Source organism: Acomys russatus, chromosome 26, assembly GCF_903995435.1.
Source record: "Acomys russatus chromosome 26, mAcoRus1.1, whole genome shotgun sequence".
Taxonomy (NCBI): domain Eukaryota; kingdom Metazoa; phylum Chordata; class Mammalia; order Rodentia; family Muridae; genus Acomys; species Acomys russatus.
Window position 1 is genome coordinate 36,451,839 of NC_067162.1, and position 21,720 is coordinate 36,473,558.

At 46.7% G+C, this 21,720-nt stretch overlaps 1 protein-coding gene across 2 annotated transcripts; it reads right to left on the reverse strand.

Moving 5' to 3' along the window:
• Nucleotides 1–1,398: 1,398 nt before the first annotated feature.
• On the reverse strand, nt 1,399–20,826 carry Tmem231 (transmembrane protein 231). 2 transcript variants are annotated; one of them, XM_051168914.1, is made up of 7 exons: nt 20,632–20,825; nt 20,361–20,530; nt 7,641–7,769; nt 6,998–7,141; nt 4,176–4,257; nt 2,165–2,270; nt 1,399–1,821 (listed from the first exon to the last, which is right to left on the reverse strand). In XM_051168914.1, the coding sequence occupies exons 1-7, from the start codon at nt 20,768–20,770 to the stop codon at nt 1,644–1,646; spliced, it is 948 nt and encodes a 315-aa protein (XP_051024871.1). In that variant the 5' UTR covers nt 20,771–20,825; the 3' UTR covers nt 1,399–1,643. The 2 variants fall into 2 exon arrangements, with proteins under 2 accessions (XP_051024871.1, XP_051024870.1); XM_051168913.1 differs by having other exon boundaries at nt 1,679–2,270; nt 20,632–20,826.
• Nucleotides 20,827–21,720: the final 894 nt, after the last annotated feature.

The following is a 21,720-nucleotide window of genomic DNA, read 5'->3' on the forward strand; positions in this document are numbered from 1 at the left end:
GCCTCACTTTGCAGACCAGGATGGCCTAGAACTCACAGAGATCCATCTGCCTCTGACTCCCCGAGTGCTGGGATTACAGGCGAGTGCCACCATGCCTGCTCCCCGCCCCGCCCCCTTTTTAAAATTTGAATCTTTGGGAAAAACACTGAGGCATATAAACAGCTCTATATTTAAGTCAGAGATACTAGGGACTTTTTCTGCTTGAATTTGTCAAAATAGCTTTGTTTTTCCAAATTCTTACTTTGCTCAGGCTGACAGGAAGGTGCTCTGGAGATCAGGGCTAAGTCTCTCCAAAGTGAACAGAACCATGCTGTGAGGAGTGAGTTTGTGGTTATGGGCTGTAGGTGTGGGTAAGTCCTTCCAGGGCTAGGCATGGTGGGCTCACAAACAGAGCCACCTGGTCTCTAAGACGGCACAATTGCTCAGGACAAGAATGAGGCCATGTGAAAGAGAAGCTTGTCTGGCCACAGCCATGTTCTTTGTAGACGTTCTGCCTAGCCTCTTCCACACTCTCTGCTCCCCGCGCCCTCCCCAAAGCCGCCTGTCTGGTCAGTACCCTTTTCCTCAGTCAAGGGAACTGCAAGCAGCTGAGTTTCCAGCTCAGCCTCCGAATAAACTCTGTGGTTGTCAGGCAATGGAAGCCAACACCAACAACAAACCCCTGTGTCACCAGTATCCTTGCAGAAAGGGGGAAGGCCATCAGCGAGGAGGAGTGGCAAGTGGCCAGGCTGCTGGGTAAGGGCCAGAGAGAAAGAACCTGTTGTTAGGAGCCCAGCCTCCTCCACTGGTGCTGGGGAGGGGGAGTGCAGCCCGAATGAAACAGCACTTCTGACTCCCAGGGGCACAGACAGAGGGCAAGAAGCAGGGCAGCCAGCCAGCCACAGCAGGGCAGGCACAGAGGGCTGTTCAGCTGGGCCGATGACAGACCTCCATCTATTAGCCTGAGGGCAGGTGGCTGGTCCTCCTGCCCTTAAGTTACCCGCCGGCATGCACATGTTTCTTGTGCTTAGGTCTTGCCCTGCCCCCTTCAGTCCTCCAGTTAAAGGCTTCAGGTCTGGAAATCAAAGTTCCAAATGGGCACGGTGTAGACCGATAGGAGTAGAAAGTACTAGGGACTTGCATACTTCACGTGAGAGCCCGGAAGAGGCTAAAGAGTAGTTTATGATGGGGGAGGAGTGCATGGGGCATCCCAGTTCAAAAGAGCTAACGTCCTTGCTTGACCATAGGTGGGACTCTTCCAAAGATGCAATTTTCTCCTAAAATTCAAGGCCAAAGCAAAACCAGAAACAGAACAAAAACCATAGCCTCCAGTAACCCCGTGACCGGTCCACAAACTCGTCCTTGCAGAGTTCCTTAGTGCTTCAAAGGCATAGGATTTGTGCAGTAAGCCAGGCAGTGGTGGCGAACGCCTTTAATCCCAGCACTCGGGAGGAGGAGGCAGGCGGATCTCTGTGAGTTCGAGGCCAGCGTGGTCTACGAAGTGAGTCAAGGACAGCCAAGGCTACACAGAGAGACCCTGTCTTGAACACATGCAGGCCTGAAAGTGTCCAGCAGACTCTTTGCAGAAATGTGGTAAAACAACAGTTCTCAGAAGACAGGAATGAGGTAGCCGTGGTCCCTCAGAGACTCCCACTGAAATTTCCTCAGGACAAATGCTCTTTACCCATCTCTCCCTGGGGCATGGCTACAGGGATGGAGGTTACTACTTGGTTCTGAAACACGAAGGTTTTGATTCTCTCAAACACCCAGAGGAAGATGAGCAGGATGCTGACGTACTGGATCCAGGCAAACTTTATCATCTCCCAGAATCCTGGCTGGTAAGTACAACATGTTAAGGAGGCAACAGCAACATGAAGAAACGGTTATCCCAACGTTCAGGTCAGAGGAGAAATAGAATATTTCAATCTTCTTAAGATAAAACTGATGCCAAAGATTATTAAGATATAAATGGGGATACTTCTGACCCAGAATTGCTTAGAAAGAAATAGGAACAGGAAATGAAATTTTCTTTCCTGTAGGAATAGCAGACATTTGTGTGGGGCTATGGAGCCCCAGCAATTTCCTATCTGCTGAGTCCCACAGCTGTTTCCACTTGGAGCAGCTAGGGAACCCCTCTTGGCAGAGAAGAAAGGATCCACCGCAGAGCGGCCTGCAGAAAGGATATGAAATGACCTCCACAGGATACCGGATGACGGCGTTGATTACAAAAGGAGCTTCGGCAGCCCTGCCCACCAACCAGATTGGGTTGGGGTCACTCAGGACAGTGGTGACTGCAACACAAACATTAATCATTAATCCAAAATGAAGAGCTATAAGTTGTCTTTGAATACAGGGGGATAGTCTGCATTTTAGAATTTAAAGAAATGAAAAGAGCAATTGAATGTGCAAAGTTGTTTACACAAAGTTATTTAAAATACATGTCAAAATACTTCTGCTATGCCTGGTGTGGTGGTGCCTGCCTTTAATCCTAGCATTCAAGAGGCAGAGGCAGGTGGATCGCTGTGAGTTCAAGGCCAGCCTGGCCTACAAAGCAAGTCCAGGACAGCCAGGGCTATACAGGGAAAACCTGTCTGGAAAAACAAACAAACAAACAAACAAATCCACAAAGGATATATGTAGTTTACCACTGCTGAAGATGTACTTGAAGAAATACTATGTTTCTAGGGGAAAAAATGGTGATTAAAATAGGGTAGCAGTGTGGGAGAAATAACCTTATTACCTAAATAAAGATAATTTGGATCTCAAAGTGCTTTTCAGTTTCTAAGATTTAATTGTGTGTGTGTGTGTGTGTGTGTGTGTGTGTGTGTGTGTACACTTGTGTGTGAGGGTGTCTGTAGAGGACAGATGTGTTGGGTTCCCTGGAGTTGGTGTTACAGGCAATTTTGAGCAGCCTAACTAATTGCTGGGAACCCCAGTAATCTCTAAGAGTAGAAAACACTTTTTTTTCTTAAGCTTTGTTTGTTTTTTCTTGTTTTAATTATATTTATTATTTATTTATTTATTTATCAAGACAGGCTTTCTCTGTGTGCCTTGACTGTCCAGGCTGGCCTCAAACTCACAGTGATCCACCTGCCTCTGCCTCCCGAGTGCTGGAATTAAAGGCGTGTGCCACCACGCCCAGCTTACATATGGATTTATATTATTACACATAAAATAAACTACACACAGCAGGAAAAACTACAAAACAATCAGGAATTATATAAATGGTACACTCATTGTGATTTGGCTATTTGTATTTGGCAAACTTGAAGAAACATCTTTCCTATCTTGGTGAGTCTAAAATTCTGAATGAAAATCAGTATCTATCATATCTCATCTCTATTAACTTAAATGTCTTTAATTATTTATTACTTATACAGTATTCTGCCCACATGTGTGCCTGCAGTCCAGAAGAGAGCACCAGATCTCATTATAGATGGTTGTGAGCTACCATGTGGTTGCTGGGAATTGAACTCAGGACCTTTAGAAGAACAACCACTGCTCTTAACCTCTGAGCCATCTCTCCATCTCCTAGAAAGCACTCTTAACTGCTGTTTCATTTCACCTGCCCTGGCTCCTTTAAATATATTTATTTTAAAATGTGTGTATAGGTGTACCAGCTCTCTCCCTCCATCCATCGTGTAAGTTCCAGTCTGGTCTACAAAGTGAGTCCAGGATGGCCAAGGCTACACAGAGAAACCCTGTCTCAAAAAAACCAAAAACAAACAAACAAAACAAACACCATCCGAGGTGAGAACTGCACTGCGGTGGGGGCGCTTCACCTACCAGGCTACAAATGCAGACTGCCTGACACACATCATCCATAGCTCTCTGCAAAGTGAGGACAGCAAACTTTCACTGTCTCCTTTTATAGGTGTACTTTGAGGGATAACTCAATCAGGCGTAAACATGAATTAATAAGAGGAACCAGGCAAGGCGGGGATGAGATACGTAAGGCGAGTGATTGCTAATATGCTGGGCTACGGGAGAGGTGGCATGTGCGAAAGGCCGTGGCTCTGACGGCAGGACACAGAGGACAAGTTCTGACAGGCCCATCTACTTCCCATCCCGGTGCCTCTACTGAGGTTGTGATTTTAATCGTGAAAAGCATTCCACTTGCTTATTTTCATGGACCCCACGACCTGGGGAGTCTGTGAGTGGGGAGGGGACGCCAGCGGCCTCTACTGATCACTTACCATTCCTTTCCTCATAGGCAGCAACAATGTGAGTGAGGTCGTAGTCATGGGCAAAAGGACTAGTCCCATTGATCACAGATACCTGGGGCAAGGCAGGAGGACAAGCTGTGAGCACCCCACTCCTGTCCCACCCAGCTGCTCCCCCAGGCTCAATCCTGGAGCCCCCCACCCCAGCCCAGAGACCATGCTCTTATTCTTGTGACCTATCTCTGTTTCAGTCATCAGCTTTTAGAGTCTTATTTTTTTATTATTTATAAACATGGGTGGGGGTGGGGGTGGGGGGCTCTGGAGAGACGGCTCAGAGGTTGCTAGCACTGACTGCTCTTCCAGAGGGCCCAGGGTCAAAATCCCAGCACCCACATGGCAGCTCACAACTGTCTGAAACTCCAGTTCTACGGGATATGGCACCCTCACACAGACATACATGCAGGCAAAACACCAATGTACATACAATAAAAATAAACTATTTAAAATAAATAAATGTGTGTATGTGTCTTGGAGGGTGGGGGTAAATGTGTACATGTGAGACAGGTGCCCACGGAGGCTAGAGGCACTGGATCTTCCTGCGGGGGAGGTAGAGCTGCAGGTGGTTGTAAGCAACCTGACGTCGATTCTGGGAACCAACCATCTCTCTAGCTCTGTCAATTTTACCTTTTATAGTGATAGAAATAAGGGCCAATGTTCACCTATCACTGACTTCATCTCTCTCTCCCCCACACCCACAGAGAGGGAGGGAGAGAGAGAGAGAGAGGAGAGAGGAGAGAGAGAGAGAGAAGAGAGGAGAGACGAGAGAGAGGACCGGAGAGAGAGAGAGAGAGAGAGAGAGAGAGAGAGAGAGAATATGTCAGGAACTGCTTCGTGGGTTCATAGACCAGCACAAGGGCCCGTGCATTGTGTGGCCGAATGGAACAAAGGGGCTGAGGGAACGACAAGAGGCTGCAGAGCTGAGAGATGGCTGGATTTCCCCCCATGTACCCATGTTGGGTTTTGTATAGGAAAACAGGTTATTCTAACCTTGTGGCTGTATGTTCCCTCCAGCCCTGGCCCTGTTGGCGTGTGCCATGGCCATTGGGACTTGTGAATAAACAATACTGGGGGCTGAGCCAGCAGGTGTCCCAGGAAGTCACGGTGGTGATTGGAAAACATGACATATAAGCAAACCTCCTTCTTATTTCTGTTTGCGGTGGGCTGTTGCTCAGTTACCCAGACGAGTTTTTAATCCGTGGCCTCAAATGATGTTCCCACCTCGGTCTCCCAGCAGGAGCTGCCAGTGCAGGCATGCCACCACACCCACCTGTAAACTTTTTCACTCTGGACTGGCATATGTCACCTGTTCAATAAATGGAGTCCAGTATTTTAAAAAATGTATTTACATGGACATTTTACAGGATCATTTGGAAGATGTGACAGTTGGTCTTGAGTGTCGTATTGCTTGGCTTGCACTCAGGAGATGTGGTAGAGCACTTCCGGGTACAGGGCATCTCCACAGAAGTTTAGGACTTGAGGGCCTATGCTGATGGCTTAACCCACTGATGGATTCAAGATGGGAAAAGATGTTGGGTGGGTTTTGGGGAGTGGAGCTGCCAAAGGTGGGGGCCTGGCTGAGGGAAGCAAAGCACTGGAAACGTGTCCTTTTGGGTTGCCCCGTGCTCTGGCCCTAGGCGGCTTCATTGTTTCCTGCTGGCCTGGGGTAAGTTCTTACTCCTCTTTCTCCTACCAGGACAGACTAAGACCTCCAAAATTGTGAGCAAAATACATCTCTCCTCCTTTATGTTGTTTTGTCAGGTGTTTGGTCCCAGCAAACAATAAACTAACACACGGCCAGGTGGTGGTGCACATCTTTAATCCTGGCACGCAGGAGGCAGAGGCAGGTGGATCTCTGTGAGTTTGAGCCCGGCCAGGTCTACAGAGCTAGGTCCAGGACAGGCAGGGCTACTTAAAGAAACCCTGTCTTGGGCCAAGTGTGGTGGCACTTGCCTTTAACCCCAGTAGTTGGGAGGCAGAAGCAGGCAGATTTTCTTGAGTTTGAGGCCAGCCTGGTCTACACAGTGATTCTAAGACAGACAGAACTACATAGAGAAATCCTGTCTCGAAAAATAAAAAACTAACCCCCCCAAAGAAAAACAAACAAACAAACCCTGCCTCAAAAACAAACAAACAACAACAAAAACTAACAGAATAAAAGCAACAGACAATTTAGTTCGTCAGTAAGACTGTTTCCCTTCTCTTTCAGGGTATCAACCAAGGTATATCTGTTTTACATCTACAAAAAAATTACTAGTGTGTGTGTGTGTGTGTGTGTGTGTGTGTGTGTGTGTGTTTTGCCTGCATGCCTTTCTGTGCACCATATGTGTACAGTGCCTGAGGAGGACAGAAGAGGGTGTCGGAGCCGACGGAAGTGGCACTACAAGCACTTGTGAGCTGCTACCTGGGTGCTGGGAACCAAGCTCGGGTCCCCTGAAAAACAGCTGGTACTTTTAAGCACTCCTTTTCTGCATTTAGAGAGAATTCATGATGGGACTGGAGAGATCGTTTATAGGGCCTGGGCTTGGGTCCCACGCTGCATGTCTATGGTGCACATCTGTACATCCATGCACACCTGTGGTGCACATCTATACACCCATGCATGCCTATGGTTCACACCTATACATCCATGCACACCTGTGGTGCACATCTATACACCCATGCATGCCTATGGTTCACATCTATACACCCAGGCAGAACTCTTAGACTTATAAAATGATTGAAATGCTCTTTCTAAGCTTAAATTTCTCTTCCTTCAAAGGATGTGACGTGCGGGGGAATGAAGGAGCGCGCCTTACATTGTATCTGACGTCGAGGCCACGGTAGCTCAGCGGCTGCTTCTGCTGCAGCCTCAGATCGCCATTTACATATAACTGTGACCCGGGCACGGCAAAGGAGGACTGGAGAAATGCCATGCTCTGCATCATGAAGGTCGACATCCGCTGAAATCATTAGGAAGGGAGATGCCATTGTCAGCTCTGAAGAGCCTGGGGGGGTGCACGAGTCACCTGTCTGCAGCCGAGGCTGACAGGCCTGGCATACCTGTGCTACGCCACTCAGGAACCTTTCTGCCCAGAACCTTCTGGCCTATTACTAGCTAATCAAATCATTTAATACTCCCCCCCCTGCCCCCCCCCCAACGAAAGCCAGGTGGTGGTGGTGCCACCACCTTTAATCCCAGCACTTAGGAGACAGAAGCAGGTGGATCTCTGTGAGTTCCAGGTCAGCCTGGTGTACAGAGTGATTCTAGGACAGCCAGGGCTACACACAGAGAAAATCCCTGTCTCAAAAAACTTAAAAAAAAAAATTACCCCCCCAGTGAAAACTATTCAATTTGTCTATGTCAGCTCCCCAACAACAGTCCATAAAAGAGCCGTCTGCAGTGCGGCTCTCCCTAGAAAGGAGGAGGAAAAGGACACGGCTCGCAGAGGGCGGACTCACGTGCAGTTGGTAGGAGAAGGTCAGGATGAGCTGCACGCCGAGGACATGCTCGGTGGATTGCAGGGGAAGTTCAAGTTTAAAATGTAGCACATCCATCTTCCCGTCCTGGTTCCTGTCTTCTTCCCTGCTCTACAAAGGCCAAAGAAAGAGGTTTATGTTTTTAAAGAACTGTTATAGTCGGGTGGGCTGGCGCACCCCTTCAACCCCGGCACTTGGAAAGCAGAGACAGGCAGATCTGAGTTTGAGGCCAGCCTGGTGTATAGGTTGAGTTCCAGGACAGCCTGGACTACATAGAGAAACCTTCCTCAAAAACAGAACAAACAAAAAAAATTGTTATTTATTTATGTATATGTCTGTGAATATACATTGGCACATGTGTGTGCCTTTGTAAACCAGAAGATACTGTTGGATCCCCCAGAGGTGAGGGTGATGGTGAGCTGCCTGATGAAGCTTCTGGTGCTTAACTAGGGTCCCCTGCAAGCCAGTATTGAGCCATGTCTCCGACCCCCAGAGAGAAATGTCTTTTTCCTCTCATTCCTCTCATTCTTCTTTAGTGTGCTAGGGATTGACTCGCGCTTTGCCACTGTATGATAGTGCCATTCTTATGTAAGTCAGTTTGTTTAGATGGAAAAACAAAATCTAATTCTAAGCACACCCTACAGAAATCCACCAAGCTCTATTTGTACATTCCTTTAAGATTCATTTTTAGCACTCGGGAGGCAGAGGCAGGTGGATTGCTGTGAGTTCGAGGCTAGCCTGGTCTACAAAGTGAGTCCAGGACAGCCAAGGCTAACACAGAGAAACTCTGTCTCGAAAAACCAAAAACCAAACCAAACCAAAAAAGATTCATTTTTATTTGTATAAATGTTTGCATGCACATATGTCTGTGCCTAAGTGCATGCCTGGTACACACAGAGGCCAGAAGGGCACTTCTGGAAGATGCCCTGAAAGCGTTGTTACAGATGGTTGTAAGCAGGCTTGTGGGGCTGGCAACTGAACTCAGGTCCTTTGCAAGAGCAGCCGGTGCTCTTAAGCACTGTCCCATCTCTAGGGCCCTCTCTGTACATCCGTAAACCACAAGTGCCTTTGCTTCAGATCCTAGGCCAGGACTAAGCCACCTCGTTATTCACGTCAAGGCTCTCAACCTTGGGTATCAATCAATAAAATAAAAAAAGGAAGCCAAGTCAGATCAGTAAGATACCAAAACCACAAATACTTGACAAAAATCAGAGGAGGGCATAAGAAGTCACAGCCCAGCCGGACATGGTGGTGCATGCTTTTAATCCCAGCAGTCAGGGAGGCAGAGGCAGGCGGATCTCTGTGAGTTCCAGGCCAGCCTGGGCTACAGAGTCTAGATTACACAGAGAAACTATGTCTTGAAAGAAAGAAAGGAAGAAAGGAAGGAAGGAAGGAAGGAAGGAAGATAGAAAAAAAAGTCACACCCATTAATCATATGTGGGCAATTAAAAATAAGTCGCTAACTGGTCCCCCCAGTTTCATCTGTGTCACAGTGACCTGACAGTGGCCAGCAGAACGGACACCTGGCTCTGCCAGCAGTTCTTCCCTCCCCCGCCCACAGGGTTTCTCTGTGTAGCCTTGAGTGTCCTGGATTCACTTTGTAGACCAGGCTGGCCTTGAACTCACAGCGATCCTCTGCCTCTGGAGTGCTGGGATTAAAGGTGTGCGCCACCACACCCAGCTCTGCCAGCCGTTCTTGACACATATCTATACCCAATGCTAAGCTCATTCTCGAAGCATTTCCCCTCAGCTCATTTATTTTGCCTACTAATACTACTCTTTGAGGAAGAACTTTTGTCTCTCAAATGAGCAAGGTTGGCCTCAAGATAGCTGCTTTCAGAGCCTTTGATTTCTTTCCTTTAAGACAACAATGTCTTTTCTTAGGCTAGTTGTCAGCTACCACTCTCCTTGTCCTAGTTTATCAGCTTCCTGGGGGAGGAGGGAACTCTGCTACCAGGGCCGCTGATAAGAGTCACCGAGGCATTAGAATGAATGGGGTGGGGAGCAGTCTCCTGTGTTAGCTTCTGTTGTTATAAGGAAGGCTGCTGTCTTCTTAGTCTGTGTGTGAAGAGATGCCATGACCACTGCACTTCAGTTGCTTAGTCCATCATCATCATGGCGGGAAGCATGGCCGCACGCAGGCAGACATGGTTGCTGGAGGGGTGGCACAGGCAGCAAGAAGAGAATGAGACACTAGGCCTTCCTTAAGCATCTGAGACCTCAAAGCCAGCCCCCTCAGTGACACATTTTCTCTAACAAGACGACACCCACTCCAACAAGGCCACATCTCCTAATAATGCCACTCTCTATGGGCCTGTGGGGCCATTTTTAATCTGGACCTGAGGGCTGGGCAAGAAAATCAAGACCAGGCTTCTCTGCTTACAACAAGAGAGGGGCCAGGAGGATGCTGGGAGGATGCAGGGGGTGTGGCAAGGCGAGGAACTCATTTCACTTCATCTTTACAGTACATGCCAAGCCTCAGACAGATCGATCGAGTGCTAGCCACCCTGTACAGATGAGAAGAGCTACGCACAGGAAGTCAGGATTATTCAGAGGTACGGCTAGTGAACAGCCTAACAGGATTTAAGATTGGGTATTTTGCCAGGCAGTGGTGGTGCATGCTTTTAATTCCAGCATTTGGGAGGCAGAGGCAGGGGGACTGCTGTGAGTTCGAGGCCAGCCTGGTTTACAGGATAGACAACAGCCAGAGCTCTTGTTACGCAGAGAAACCCTGCCTCAAACAAAACAAAACAAAGCAAAACAAAACCCCAAAATACAAAACAAAAGCTCGTTTATCTATTTGTGCCAAGGCTACACAGAGAAACCCTGTCTCAAAAAACCAGACAAACAATTGGGTGTTTTATTGTGTTTCAAGCTGAGATTTGGTGTTCCTAACTTCAATGTCTTTTTTAGTACTAAACTGTCCAGTCTTGGAAAAAGAAAAAGAAAAAAAAAGATAACAAAACAAGACAAAACAAAACAAAGCAAACAAACAAAGAGTAGCCAAGTATGGTGGTGCACACCATAATCTGGACACTTGGGAGGCTGAGGTAGAAGAATCACTACAAAATTGAGGCCAGCCTGGGCTATGTGGAGTGCTGCCCCACTCAGACTACAGAGTGAAACTCTGTCTCAAAAAAATAAAAATAGGAGTGGGTCATGGTGGTGTACACCTGTGATCCCAGCCCCTGGAAGGAGAAGGAAGGGTCAGCAGCTTAGGGTTTTCCTCAGCTAGGCCAGATGAAGAAGAAAAGTAAGTCCATGTCTATTTGATTAAAGCAAGCTGTATTCTGGGGTACTAGCCAGTCCAGCTGCTTCTCCCTAAGTTGAAATTTTAGAGAGCAGCCTCTGTTAGCTGCTGCTGCTTCTTCTTCTTCTTCTTCTTCTTCTTCTTCTTCTTCTTCTTCTTTTGTTTTTCGAGACAGGGTTTCTCTTGTAGTCCTGGCTGTCCTTGAACTCAGAGATCGATTGCCTCTGCCTCCCAAGTGCTGGGATTACAGGTGTGTGCCACAATGCCTGGCCCCCTGTTAGGTTCTTGAGGTGCTATACAGTGTAAGAAAAATGAGCCAGGAGTAGTGGTGCACGCCTTTACTCTCAGCACCCATTCTCTATGGGCCTGTGGGGGCCGTTTTTTTTGTTTTTGTTTTTGTTTTTTTGAGACAGAGTTTCTCTGTGTAGCCTTGGCCATCCTGGACTCACCTTATAGACCAGGCTGGCCTCGAACTCACAGCGATCCGCCTGCCTCTGCCTCCCAAGTGCTGGGATTAAAGGTGTGCTCCACCACCACCCGGAAAGGAACTTATTCTTAATTACACATAGAAATCTTAACTTGCAAGGACTTAACAGGGGACAGAAAGTAACATCTCTAACTACAGACAGGAACCTTAACCTGCACAGGAACTTATTCTTAACTGTCTTAACAGCAAACAGAACTCTTAACTTACAAGGTATTTTGTTCCTGGTTCAGTCTCACAGGAGGTGGGGAGCTCCTTCATTGGTTAACAGCACTTGACGCCCTTTCAGAGGCCCAGAGTTTGGTTCCCAGCACTCATGCTGGGTGCCTCACAATCATCTGTAACTCTAGGTGCAGGGAGTTCAATGCCCTATGGCCCCCACAGTTACTTACACTCATGTGCGAGTATCTACAAAGGTGTACAAACACACAAACACACACACACACACACACACACATACCACATACAGACAAACCAAAATACTAGACATCTTTGTTTTGTTTTTGTTTTTGGGTTTTTTGAGACAGGGTTTCTCTGTGTAGCCTTGGCTGTCCTGGACTCTCTTAGTAGACCAGGCTGGCCTCGAACTCACAACAATCTGCCTGCCTCTGCCTCCCAAGTGCTCGGATTAAAGGCGTGTGCCACCACGCCCGGCTCAAAATACTAGACATCTTAAAGTAATAAAATAAATAATAATAATAATTGCTCTTAACAATAATAATGGGGCATACTACTACTACTACTAATAATGTACATATTATTTGGGCAGAGTTTGAGGCTAGTCTGGTCTACATAGGGAGTTCCAGGTAAGTAGGAGCTATATAACAAGATTTTGTCTTAAAAAAAAAAAAAAAAACTCAAAGCAACAACAATAACAAAAATACTACCACAAATCCTAAAACTAACTAAATACGTACATAAATAACCTCAAACAAAGATGTACCCTTCACCAGACACACATACATAAACCAAAAATGCTGGGCAGGAAACACCACTTTGTACAAAGGCAGCATTCTACTGGGAAGAATACCAAAAACAAAACAAAAACACCAAACCGGGAGTGGTGGCGCACGCCTTTGATCTCAGCACTGGGGATGCAGAGGCAGGTGGATCGCTGTGAGTTCAAAGCCAGCCTGGTCTACAAAGCAAGTCCAGGACAGCCAAGGCTACACAGAGAAACCCTGTCTCAAACAACAACAACAACAAACCCAAAACAAACAAACAAACAAACACCTAAAGCACCAGCACCAGGTTACTGTCAAGTGACACAAACAAAAATGAAACGGGCTAAAATGGGAGAATGGAGAGGGTGTAAACTAACAGCATTTTTTTTTTTTCGAGACAGGGTTTCTCTGTGTAGCCTTGGCCATCCTGGACTCACTTTGTAGACCAGGCTGGCCTCCAACTCACAGCGATCCGCCTGCCTCTGCCTCCCGAGTGCTGGGATTAAAGGCATGCACCACCACGCCCGGCTACTAAACAGAAGTGCAGTCATTTTTTTTATTTATTTAATTTTACTTTATGTGCATTGGTATAGGGTGTCAGGTCCCTTGGAATTGGAATTACAGATAGTTGTGAGCTGCCATGTGGGTGCTGGGAATTGAACCCGGGTCCTTCAGAAGAGCAGACAGTGCTCTTAACCACTGAGCCATCTCTCCAGCCCCTTCACAGCAATTTTTATGGGAAGTATTTGGGATGATCTAACTTGCTGGCACCCTCCCAGTATAAGCTCTGGGGTATAGGTGCAGGGTGATCCAGGATAACTGAGGGTCTGTGTGACAGCAGGGCACCCGGAGAGTGAGGAAGGCTGAGGAAGTGAGGACGTGAGGCTCCTTGTACATGGATGAGTCAAAGCTAGCTTCCAATGACATACTTCTTCATTCAGCAAGATTTCACCTTCATATGTTCAACCCTCCCAAACAGCGCCACCAAGTGGTGACTAAGTGTTCAAACATGACCCTAAGGAGGATATACCATGCTCAAACCCCAACACTGACATAGTGATAGTGACAGAAGTAGTCATTAAGTGGGGGACTGGAGAGATGGCTCAGCTGTTAAGAGCACTGGCTGCTCTTCCAGAAGACCTGAGTTCAATTCCCAGCAACCACATGGTAGCTCATAACCATCACTGGTTTCTGAAGTCACTGCACACACAAGATGTACAAACATTCATGCAAGCAAAATGCCTACACATTTAAACTAAATACAATTAAAACAAAAAGAAAAAAAGCAGACATTCAGAGAGCTACTGCCTGAACACAAATTCTAGCTCAGTTCCTAAAATCTGATTGGTATTTAGTTAAGAAAATTCATAAATCACACCACTTTCTTTTTATTATATATAATTTGGAACTTAAAAAATTACATTTATCGGGGCCTGGTGTGGTGGCACACATTTTTAATCCCAGGACTCAGAGAGGCAGAGGCACGCAGATCTCTGTGAGTTTGAGGCCAACCTGGTCTACAAAGTGAGTCTAGGACAGTCAAGGATATACACAGAGAAACCCTGTATCAGTAAAACAAAATAAACAACAACAACAAAACCCAACCCAACTCAACCCAAGCAAAACCCTTTTATCTATTTGTGTGTGGGGTGGCACATGAGTAGAGGGCAGAGGATAGCTTACAGGGGCTGGTTCTCTCCTACCATGTGGCGTCTGGAGATGAAACTCGGGTTGTCAGGCTTGGTGGCAAGCACTTTGTCTGCTAAGCCAGCTCAGTGGTTCAGCTTATTTATTTATTTATTGAGTCAGGGTTTCTCTGTGTAACTTTGACTGTCCTGGACTGCTTTGCAGACCAGACTGGCCTTAAACTCACAAAGAGTTGCTTGCCTCTGCCTCCCGAGTGCTGGGACTACAGGGGTAAGCCACCACCGCCTGGCTTTCTTTCTTTTTCTTTCCTTTTTTTGTGTTTTGTTTTGTTGTTGTTGTTGTTGTTTTGTTTTGTTTTGTTTTGTTTTGTTTTTTTGAGACAGGGTTTCTCTGTGTAGCCTTGGCCATCCTGGACTTATTTTGTAGACCAGGCTGGCCTCGAACTCACAGCGATCCGCCTGCCTCTGCCTCCCGAGTACTGGGATTTCTTTTCTTTTTTAACTTGGCATTAGAATGATGGCTCAGTGGTTAAGAGCACTAGCTGCTCGTGCAGAAGACTCAGGTTCAGTCCCCAGGACTCACTGGGTGGCTCACCACCATTAGTAACTCCTGCTGCAGGAGACCAGATGCCTCTTCTCCAGAGTGCTGCCTCTGTATTCTCCATGCTGGTATTACAGACCCTCACCATCCACCCCTTTGCGTGTCTGTTAGACATGGCTTTGCTATGCAGTCTTGGGTGGCCTAGAACTAGAGAGTTCTTTAGATACTCTGGACTTGCAATCACTCCAGCCTTGGCTCTGTGGATGTCTGCACACAGATGGGCAATGAGAGCCGGGCGTGGTGGCACATGCCTTTAATCCCAGCACTCAGGGAGGCAGAGGCAGGCGGATCACTGTGAGTTGCAGGCCAGCCTGGTCTAAAAAGTCCAGGACAGCCAAGGCTAACACAAGAGACCCACGGCCTCTGGCATCCACCTCTAGTCTCCAATCCTGTATCTTTACAGAGCCATGTCACTGAGGAGAAGGCCACTTGGTTTCTCTTCTCTGATTTCAATAATAAAAACTAGACTTAAATCATTAAAAAAAAAAACAAAAACAAAACAAAAACAAAAAACAGCTGGGCACAGTGGCACACACCTGTAACCCCAGCATTTGGGAGGCAGAGGCAGGTGGATCGCTGTGAGTTCGAGGCCAACCTGGTCTTACAAACAAGTCCAGGATAGTCAAGGCTACACAGAGAAACCCTGTCTCAAAAAACCAAAAACAAAACCCATAAGGATGTTAGAGACACCGCTCTGGGTGAACTGAGTAGAGCCGAACCAATGCTGTCTGAGACTTCGGAGCATTTTCCAAAATTAGCAACTACACAGCCACCGCCCAGTGTTGGTCAAGCCTTGGCCTAAACACAAAGGCTTCTTTGGTGACTTGAACACTTTCCCAGACATGGTGAAGCTAAAATAAAGTGTTTCACTGAATACGATTAAGCAAATAAGATAAAATGTGCCCTGTTTTTTTTTGTTTTTGTTTTTTAATCCTGTCATGTTATGTACTGATTGATATCCAGGCTTGCTTGTGAACTTGGGAGCCTCCTGTCTCAGGCTCGTGAGTAGCAGACAGTACAGTTAGGCAGTACTATGCCCAGCTGGGCAGTGTCCTCATGAAATCGGGAGCAAACGGCACCTTCTCTGGCTCTACTTCTTCATAACTAAAAGGGCAAAACGATCTCTACCTCACAGGCTTTCTGTGAGAATAAACCAAGTTACATAGTTTTCAGAATTAGTAGCTAACATTTACTGTTTATTGTAGGCAAAATACTACAGAAAGGACTTGAAGTACGCTATCTGACTATAAAGTACTCACCCTGTGGACAAGTAGTTAGGGCTAAGTAGATAAGGCATAGTAAATCAACAGGGAATTTTACTACCTTTGCTTGTATCATACCACTAGGCTACTTTCTGTCTGCTTTTATGAATACTGGAGATATAATTCCCATACCATAAAACCTACTCTTTAAAAAATGATAAAAGACGCATAGTTGGTAGAATATTTGCCAAGCATGCATGAAGCCCTGGGTTCCATCCTTAGCACCATATAAACCAAGTGTGGTGAATGCTTGTAATCCCAGCACACAGGAGGTAGAGGCAGGATTAGAAGTTGAAGGTTACCTGGGGTGGTTGGTAGTGTACCCCAACACTCAGGAAGCAGAGGCAGGAGGATCTCTGGGAGTTTCCAGGCCAGCCTGGTCTACAAATCAAGTTTCAGGACAGCCAGGGCAGTTACACAGAAAAACTCTGTCTCAAAGGAAAAAAAAAAAAAAAAAAAAAAAAAAAAGCGCTTGCCTAGCACATTAAAGCCTTAGGGTAGAGCCCTGCTGTTGCAAACATATCAAAACACAGCACATCTATCCAGCAGGCATTAAAGAGAGTCCCTGTCCTTTTTGGCTTCTTAACTTTGAAACTGGAACCACATAGCAGAAGCAGAAGATGATAAGCAGTGCTCTCAAGGGTGGGGCTTCTGTTTTCAGAGATAAGACACTAAGTCACTGACCAGTGAGTAGCAAATGAGTAAGTAAAAGGACCGAAAAGATGAAGCCTAAAGCTTATTCTTGCTTTGGAGGCCACTTAACTTTCTACTACTTTTTAGACTCAAATGTCCAGAAGCATATGAGGGAACAATGGAAATGTAAAGGGGGAAAAAAAAAACCCTTCCACCAAAAAATCAAGACATGAACACGATTTGCCAGGCACGATGTGGCACTTGCCTGTAAACTCAATACTTGTGAGGTGGAAACAAAGGATGCCAGTTTGAGGCCAGCCTGGGCTTACGTAGTGAGGTAGAGTTTGGTCTAGACTATGGAGTGAGACCCTGTCTCAAAGACAAACAGCAACCAAACAGCCAACCAACTAACCAAATTCTCTCTCTCTTTTTTAAAAGATTTATTTATTTATGTATGTATACTGTGTTCTGCCTGCATGTACACCTGCACACCAGAAGAGGGCACCAGATCTCATATTAGATGTTATGAACCACTATGTGGTTGCTGGGAATTGAACTCAGGACCTTTGGAAGAGCAGCCAGTGCTCTTTGCCTCTGTGCCATCTCTCCAGCCCAAACAAACAAATCTTAAAGTAAAACTAGGATTAATTTTGTCTAAAGTTAGAAAAAAAAATTGGATTGAATCCAGGCTTCACACATTCTCCAGTGAGCTACTCTTACAGCCTGAAAAATCATTTGTTTTCACTTTTGGAAAGAAAACACACGCTGGGAGTGACGGTGCACACTTTTATTTATTTATTTTTTGGTTTTTTGAGACAGGGTTTCTCTATGTTATCTTGGCCATCCTGGACTCGCTTTGTAGACCAGGCTGGCCTTTAAACTCACAGCTAGCGTGGTGGCGCACGCTTTTAATCCCGGCACTGGGAGGCAGAGGCAAGTGGATCTCTGTAAGTTCAAGGCCAGCCTGGTCTACAAAGCAAGTCCAGGACAGTTTAGGCTACACAGAGAAACCCTGTCTCAAAGAAGAAGAAGAAGAAGAAGTCCAGCCGGGTGTGGTGGCGCACGCCTTTAATCCCAGCACTCGGGAGGCATAGGCAGGCGGATCGCTGTGAGTTCGAGGCCAGCCTGGTCTACAAAGTGAGTCCAGGATGGCCAAGGCTACATAGAGAAACCCTGTCTCGAAAAACCAAAAAAAAAAAAAAAAAAAAAAGAAGAAGTCCAGTGATGGTTTTACAAAGAAAACACATGACTTCCAAAGCAAAAACTTTTGCCTCAGTTACCTGGTGACTGTGCTCACAAATGTTCTTTGCATGTTTAAGTAACATTTGCTGCATCTCCATTTCTGTTTTGAGTATTCTCTGCTGACATTCTGTAAGGGAACCTGGCGTCTGAGCTCCTCTCTTCCCAGCAACCCTATCACATGCACAGTCCCGTCTCCTGCCTTCAGCTGTGCTAGATGCATGTTTTGCTCAGTCAGCATTCAGTGTGGCAACCAGACAGGGCAAATCCTGTTCACGATGCTGACGGCATTTCCTTCCCTGCCTTTTCTCCTGTTTCAGCTCCCTGCTGTTAACAACCACTTTATTTGAAGCTGGGTGGTGGTGGCGCACACTCAGGAGGCGGAGGCAGGCGGATCTCTGTGAGTTTCAGGCTAGCCTGGTTTACAAAGTGAGTCCGGATAGCCAAGGCTACACAAAGAAACCCTGTCTTGAAAAAACAAAACAAACCAACCAACCAAACAAACAAAAAAGCTTCTACTGGTATTCAAAGGTACCTGACTTAAGCCTCCTAGGCAGGTGGAACTGGACTGTAGTCCCAGATTCTTAGGGGGCTGGAATGTGTCTATTGCTTCAGCCAAAGTCAGCTTGAGCAGGCAACATAGCAATAACCTATCTCAAAAAGAATTTAAAAGCTGTAAGATTTAGTCAGGTTTTTTGCTTATTAAAATATTAATCCTAGGGCTGGAGCAATGGCTCGGAGGTTAAGAGCACTGTCTGTTCTTCCCGAGGTTCTGAGTTCGATTCCCAGCAACCACATGGTGGCTTACAACCATTTATAGTGAGATCTGGTGCTCTCTTCTGGCCTGCAGGCACACATGCGGGCAGAATACTGTATAAATAATAAATTAATAAATAGCTGTTTTAAAATATCCTAATAGTGGAAAAAAATGAAATATATATAAAATCAACGACTGGTGGTGAGATAGATTGGCAGGTAAAGACACTTGCAGCTAACCCTGGAAATCCAAGCAGGACCCCTGGCATGAGGGAAGGAGAACCGACCCCTCCAAGTTGTCCTCTGACTTCATATGCCAATGCCGCCTTCTTTCTTCTTCTTCTTCCTCCTTTTTTTCTTCTTCCTCCTTCCTTCTTCTTCTTTTTCTTCCTTCTTCTCTTCTTCTTCTTTCTTCTTCCTTCTTCTCTTCTTCTTCTCTTTCTTCCTTCTTCTCTTCTTCTTCTTTCTTCTTCCTTCTTCTCTTCTTCTTCTCCTTCTTCTTCTCCTTCTTCTTCTTTTTCTTCTTCTTCTTCTTCCTCCCTAGAAGGCAAGCCTGTGTAGCTGATGGAATGGGAGGTAAGGGGAATCAGACTCCCCCCCGCCAGAGTTAAATAGGAACTTTAAAATATTAAAGTCTTGTTGGTCATGTGACTAGAGCTTGCTATGTTGCTCATGGAAGGTGGCTAGGATGACACCTGTAGTTTAGAAACAAAATGCCCACTAATAAGCAATTGTCATCACTCTGCCCAGGTCATTAAAGAAGCTACAGACCTTAAAACGAGTAAGGTTGGATAACGAGTACAAATATAGGCCAACCACAACGAACCTTTACTTTTCTGCCATTATGTATAAACCTGCACCTCTTTAATATTTCATAATGAGCACACGGGTTCGCGATTAGAAATATATACGTAAGGGAAAAATTAAAGGACAGAGTACTTTGAATTAGATCTTGTGTATAGCTAGTCACACGACCAACAAGACGTTACTATTTTAAAGTTCTCATTTAGCTGTTGGGGAGGAAGTCTGATTTTTTTTTTCCCTCCCCATCAGCCACACAAGTTTGCCTTCTAGGTAACGATCAGCCTTGAAAGTAGGAAAGCCAGATGTTCCATACATTTAAAGGAAAGTATTTTCAGAATATGAACGGAGAGAGGTGGCTATAAGGAAGCATTTGACTTATGCGAAAGTAAACACTAAACTGCAGACAGTAAAATGTTTTGGTTTCACAGGGGACAGCTGCAGTGTGGAGTAAAGTGTGCTGAGCCTAGACTAGACAGGCGTGGCTTGGCCAGAGCACGAGCGGCGAACTCAACCAATCAGCGCTTGCCCCCGCCCCTACCCCTCGTCAAGTCTACTGAAAAAGGCATGCACTTTCTGTCGCTCAAACTCAGCGACATCCTGGGCTTTACAGAACTCGGCCTTCAAACACCTAGAGCGGGTTTCACAGCTACCTTTCTATTCAGGAATGAGTAAAACCTCTGGCTTCTGGACCCTTGCGGACAAACACATGGACTGCGTCGCTGTCTCTGGGGATACCTGGAGAAGCTGAGTAAAATACACCTATCATCTAGAAAGTTAAACATGCACAGGCCAGAGACTATGTTTCCAGTCCCCGTGGCTCCTTGAGATCCAAGCTGTGGGGCTGAGAATGTGTGTAAAGTGTACGCATGGGAGCACAAAGCCCTGGGTTTCAGTCCCAGCTCCCCATAAACCCGAGCACGGCATTGCAAAACTGAACTCCCTACCACTGGAAAGGTGGAAGCCGGAGGATCAGATGCTGAAGGCCGACTCTGGCTATGTAGTTTAAGGCCAGGCTGGGATATCCCACGCCCCTGAAAATGATCCAAGCTGGGATCCCCCAGGGCCCCGGCGGGAACCACGCACCGACACGAGCGGGACGCGTAGGTGAACACCCTGTAGCCGATTGAAAGTGGGGAACGTGCTCCAGGCGAGGAAGGCTCCGGGCTCGGGCCCCAGTAGGGCCACGAGCAGCACCTGGTGCTGGAAGCGCACGTTCGGCTGCTCCACGTAGCTGCTCCGCTTCAGCCAAAAGCCTGCGGGAGACAAGGCGGGTTGGGGAGCTAGGTCAGGAGAGCTGGCCGGGGCGAGCGGGCCGCGCCGAGCCGGGTGGCCCTGCAGGCCGGGGCAGGCTCACCGTGGCTCCGAAAGGCTACCAGAAGCGGGGGTATGTAGGTGAGCGCGGTGGTCAGCAGCAGGAAGAGCGCGGCCTTAGAGCAGAGGCCCGCGCGGTAGCCTCGCTCCACCGGGTGAGAGAAGAGCTGGTACAGCGCCATGAGCGCAGGGCCGCAGCGCCGAGTCTCCACGGCAACCGACGGCGGGCAGAAGAACCAATAGCAAGCACGCAGCCTGTAGTAGGGGTGGGGCTAGCGGGAGGCGGTTCCGGTATTAGAGAGATTCATTTTATGCGGGGTGCTTGCATGTCCCAAAACAGAACAAAAACAAAACAGAAAAACAAAAAAGAAAAGAAAAAGAAAACAACAGTAATATTTCTGCTCACCAAAGTCTATGCCAACAATTGTACAAAACCAGATGTTCATAGAAGTTGACATGGTAGAGCCGGGCGTGGTGGCGCACGCCTTTAATCCCAGCACTCGGGAGGCAGAGGCAGGAGGATCGCTGTGACTTCGAGGCCAGCCTGGTCTACAAAGTGAGTCCAGGATGGCCAAGGCTACACAGAGAAACCCTGTCTCGAAAAAAAAAAAAAAAAAAAAAAAAAAAAAAAAAAAGTTGACATGGTAAACATCTCCACACAAGACATCTGTCAACGCTCAATGCGCGAGTGGTGGAAGGTAGCTTGGTTGGTAGAGGGCTAGCCTACCATGCAATTCATCCAGCCCTGAGTTCATCCCCAGCACTTCATTAAACCTTAAGCTGTAGCACTAGCAACTGGCGAGGTAAATTCAGGAGGCTCAGAAGTCCAAGGTCATCTTTAGCTACATTGTGACTTTGAGGCCAGCCTGGGATATAGTCTCGATACAAAAACTCCAATGTGCTTCCTACTTAAAGTCCAGCCATTCTCATAACGAGGCCACAGTCTGGGACCAGGTACTTTTGCCTTCAAAGTTATGTCTCTTCCACTACGCCCATAACAGGAAAGACAGAAAACAGGACAGTGTTTCCCCGGATGTTCAAAAGATAGAGAGTAATTTACTATGTGCTCCTTCTGATGTAATTTGTTAGATATAAGCGTTGGTATTGCTAGCATTTGCTAAAGTTAGCATTT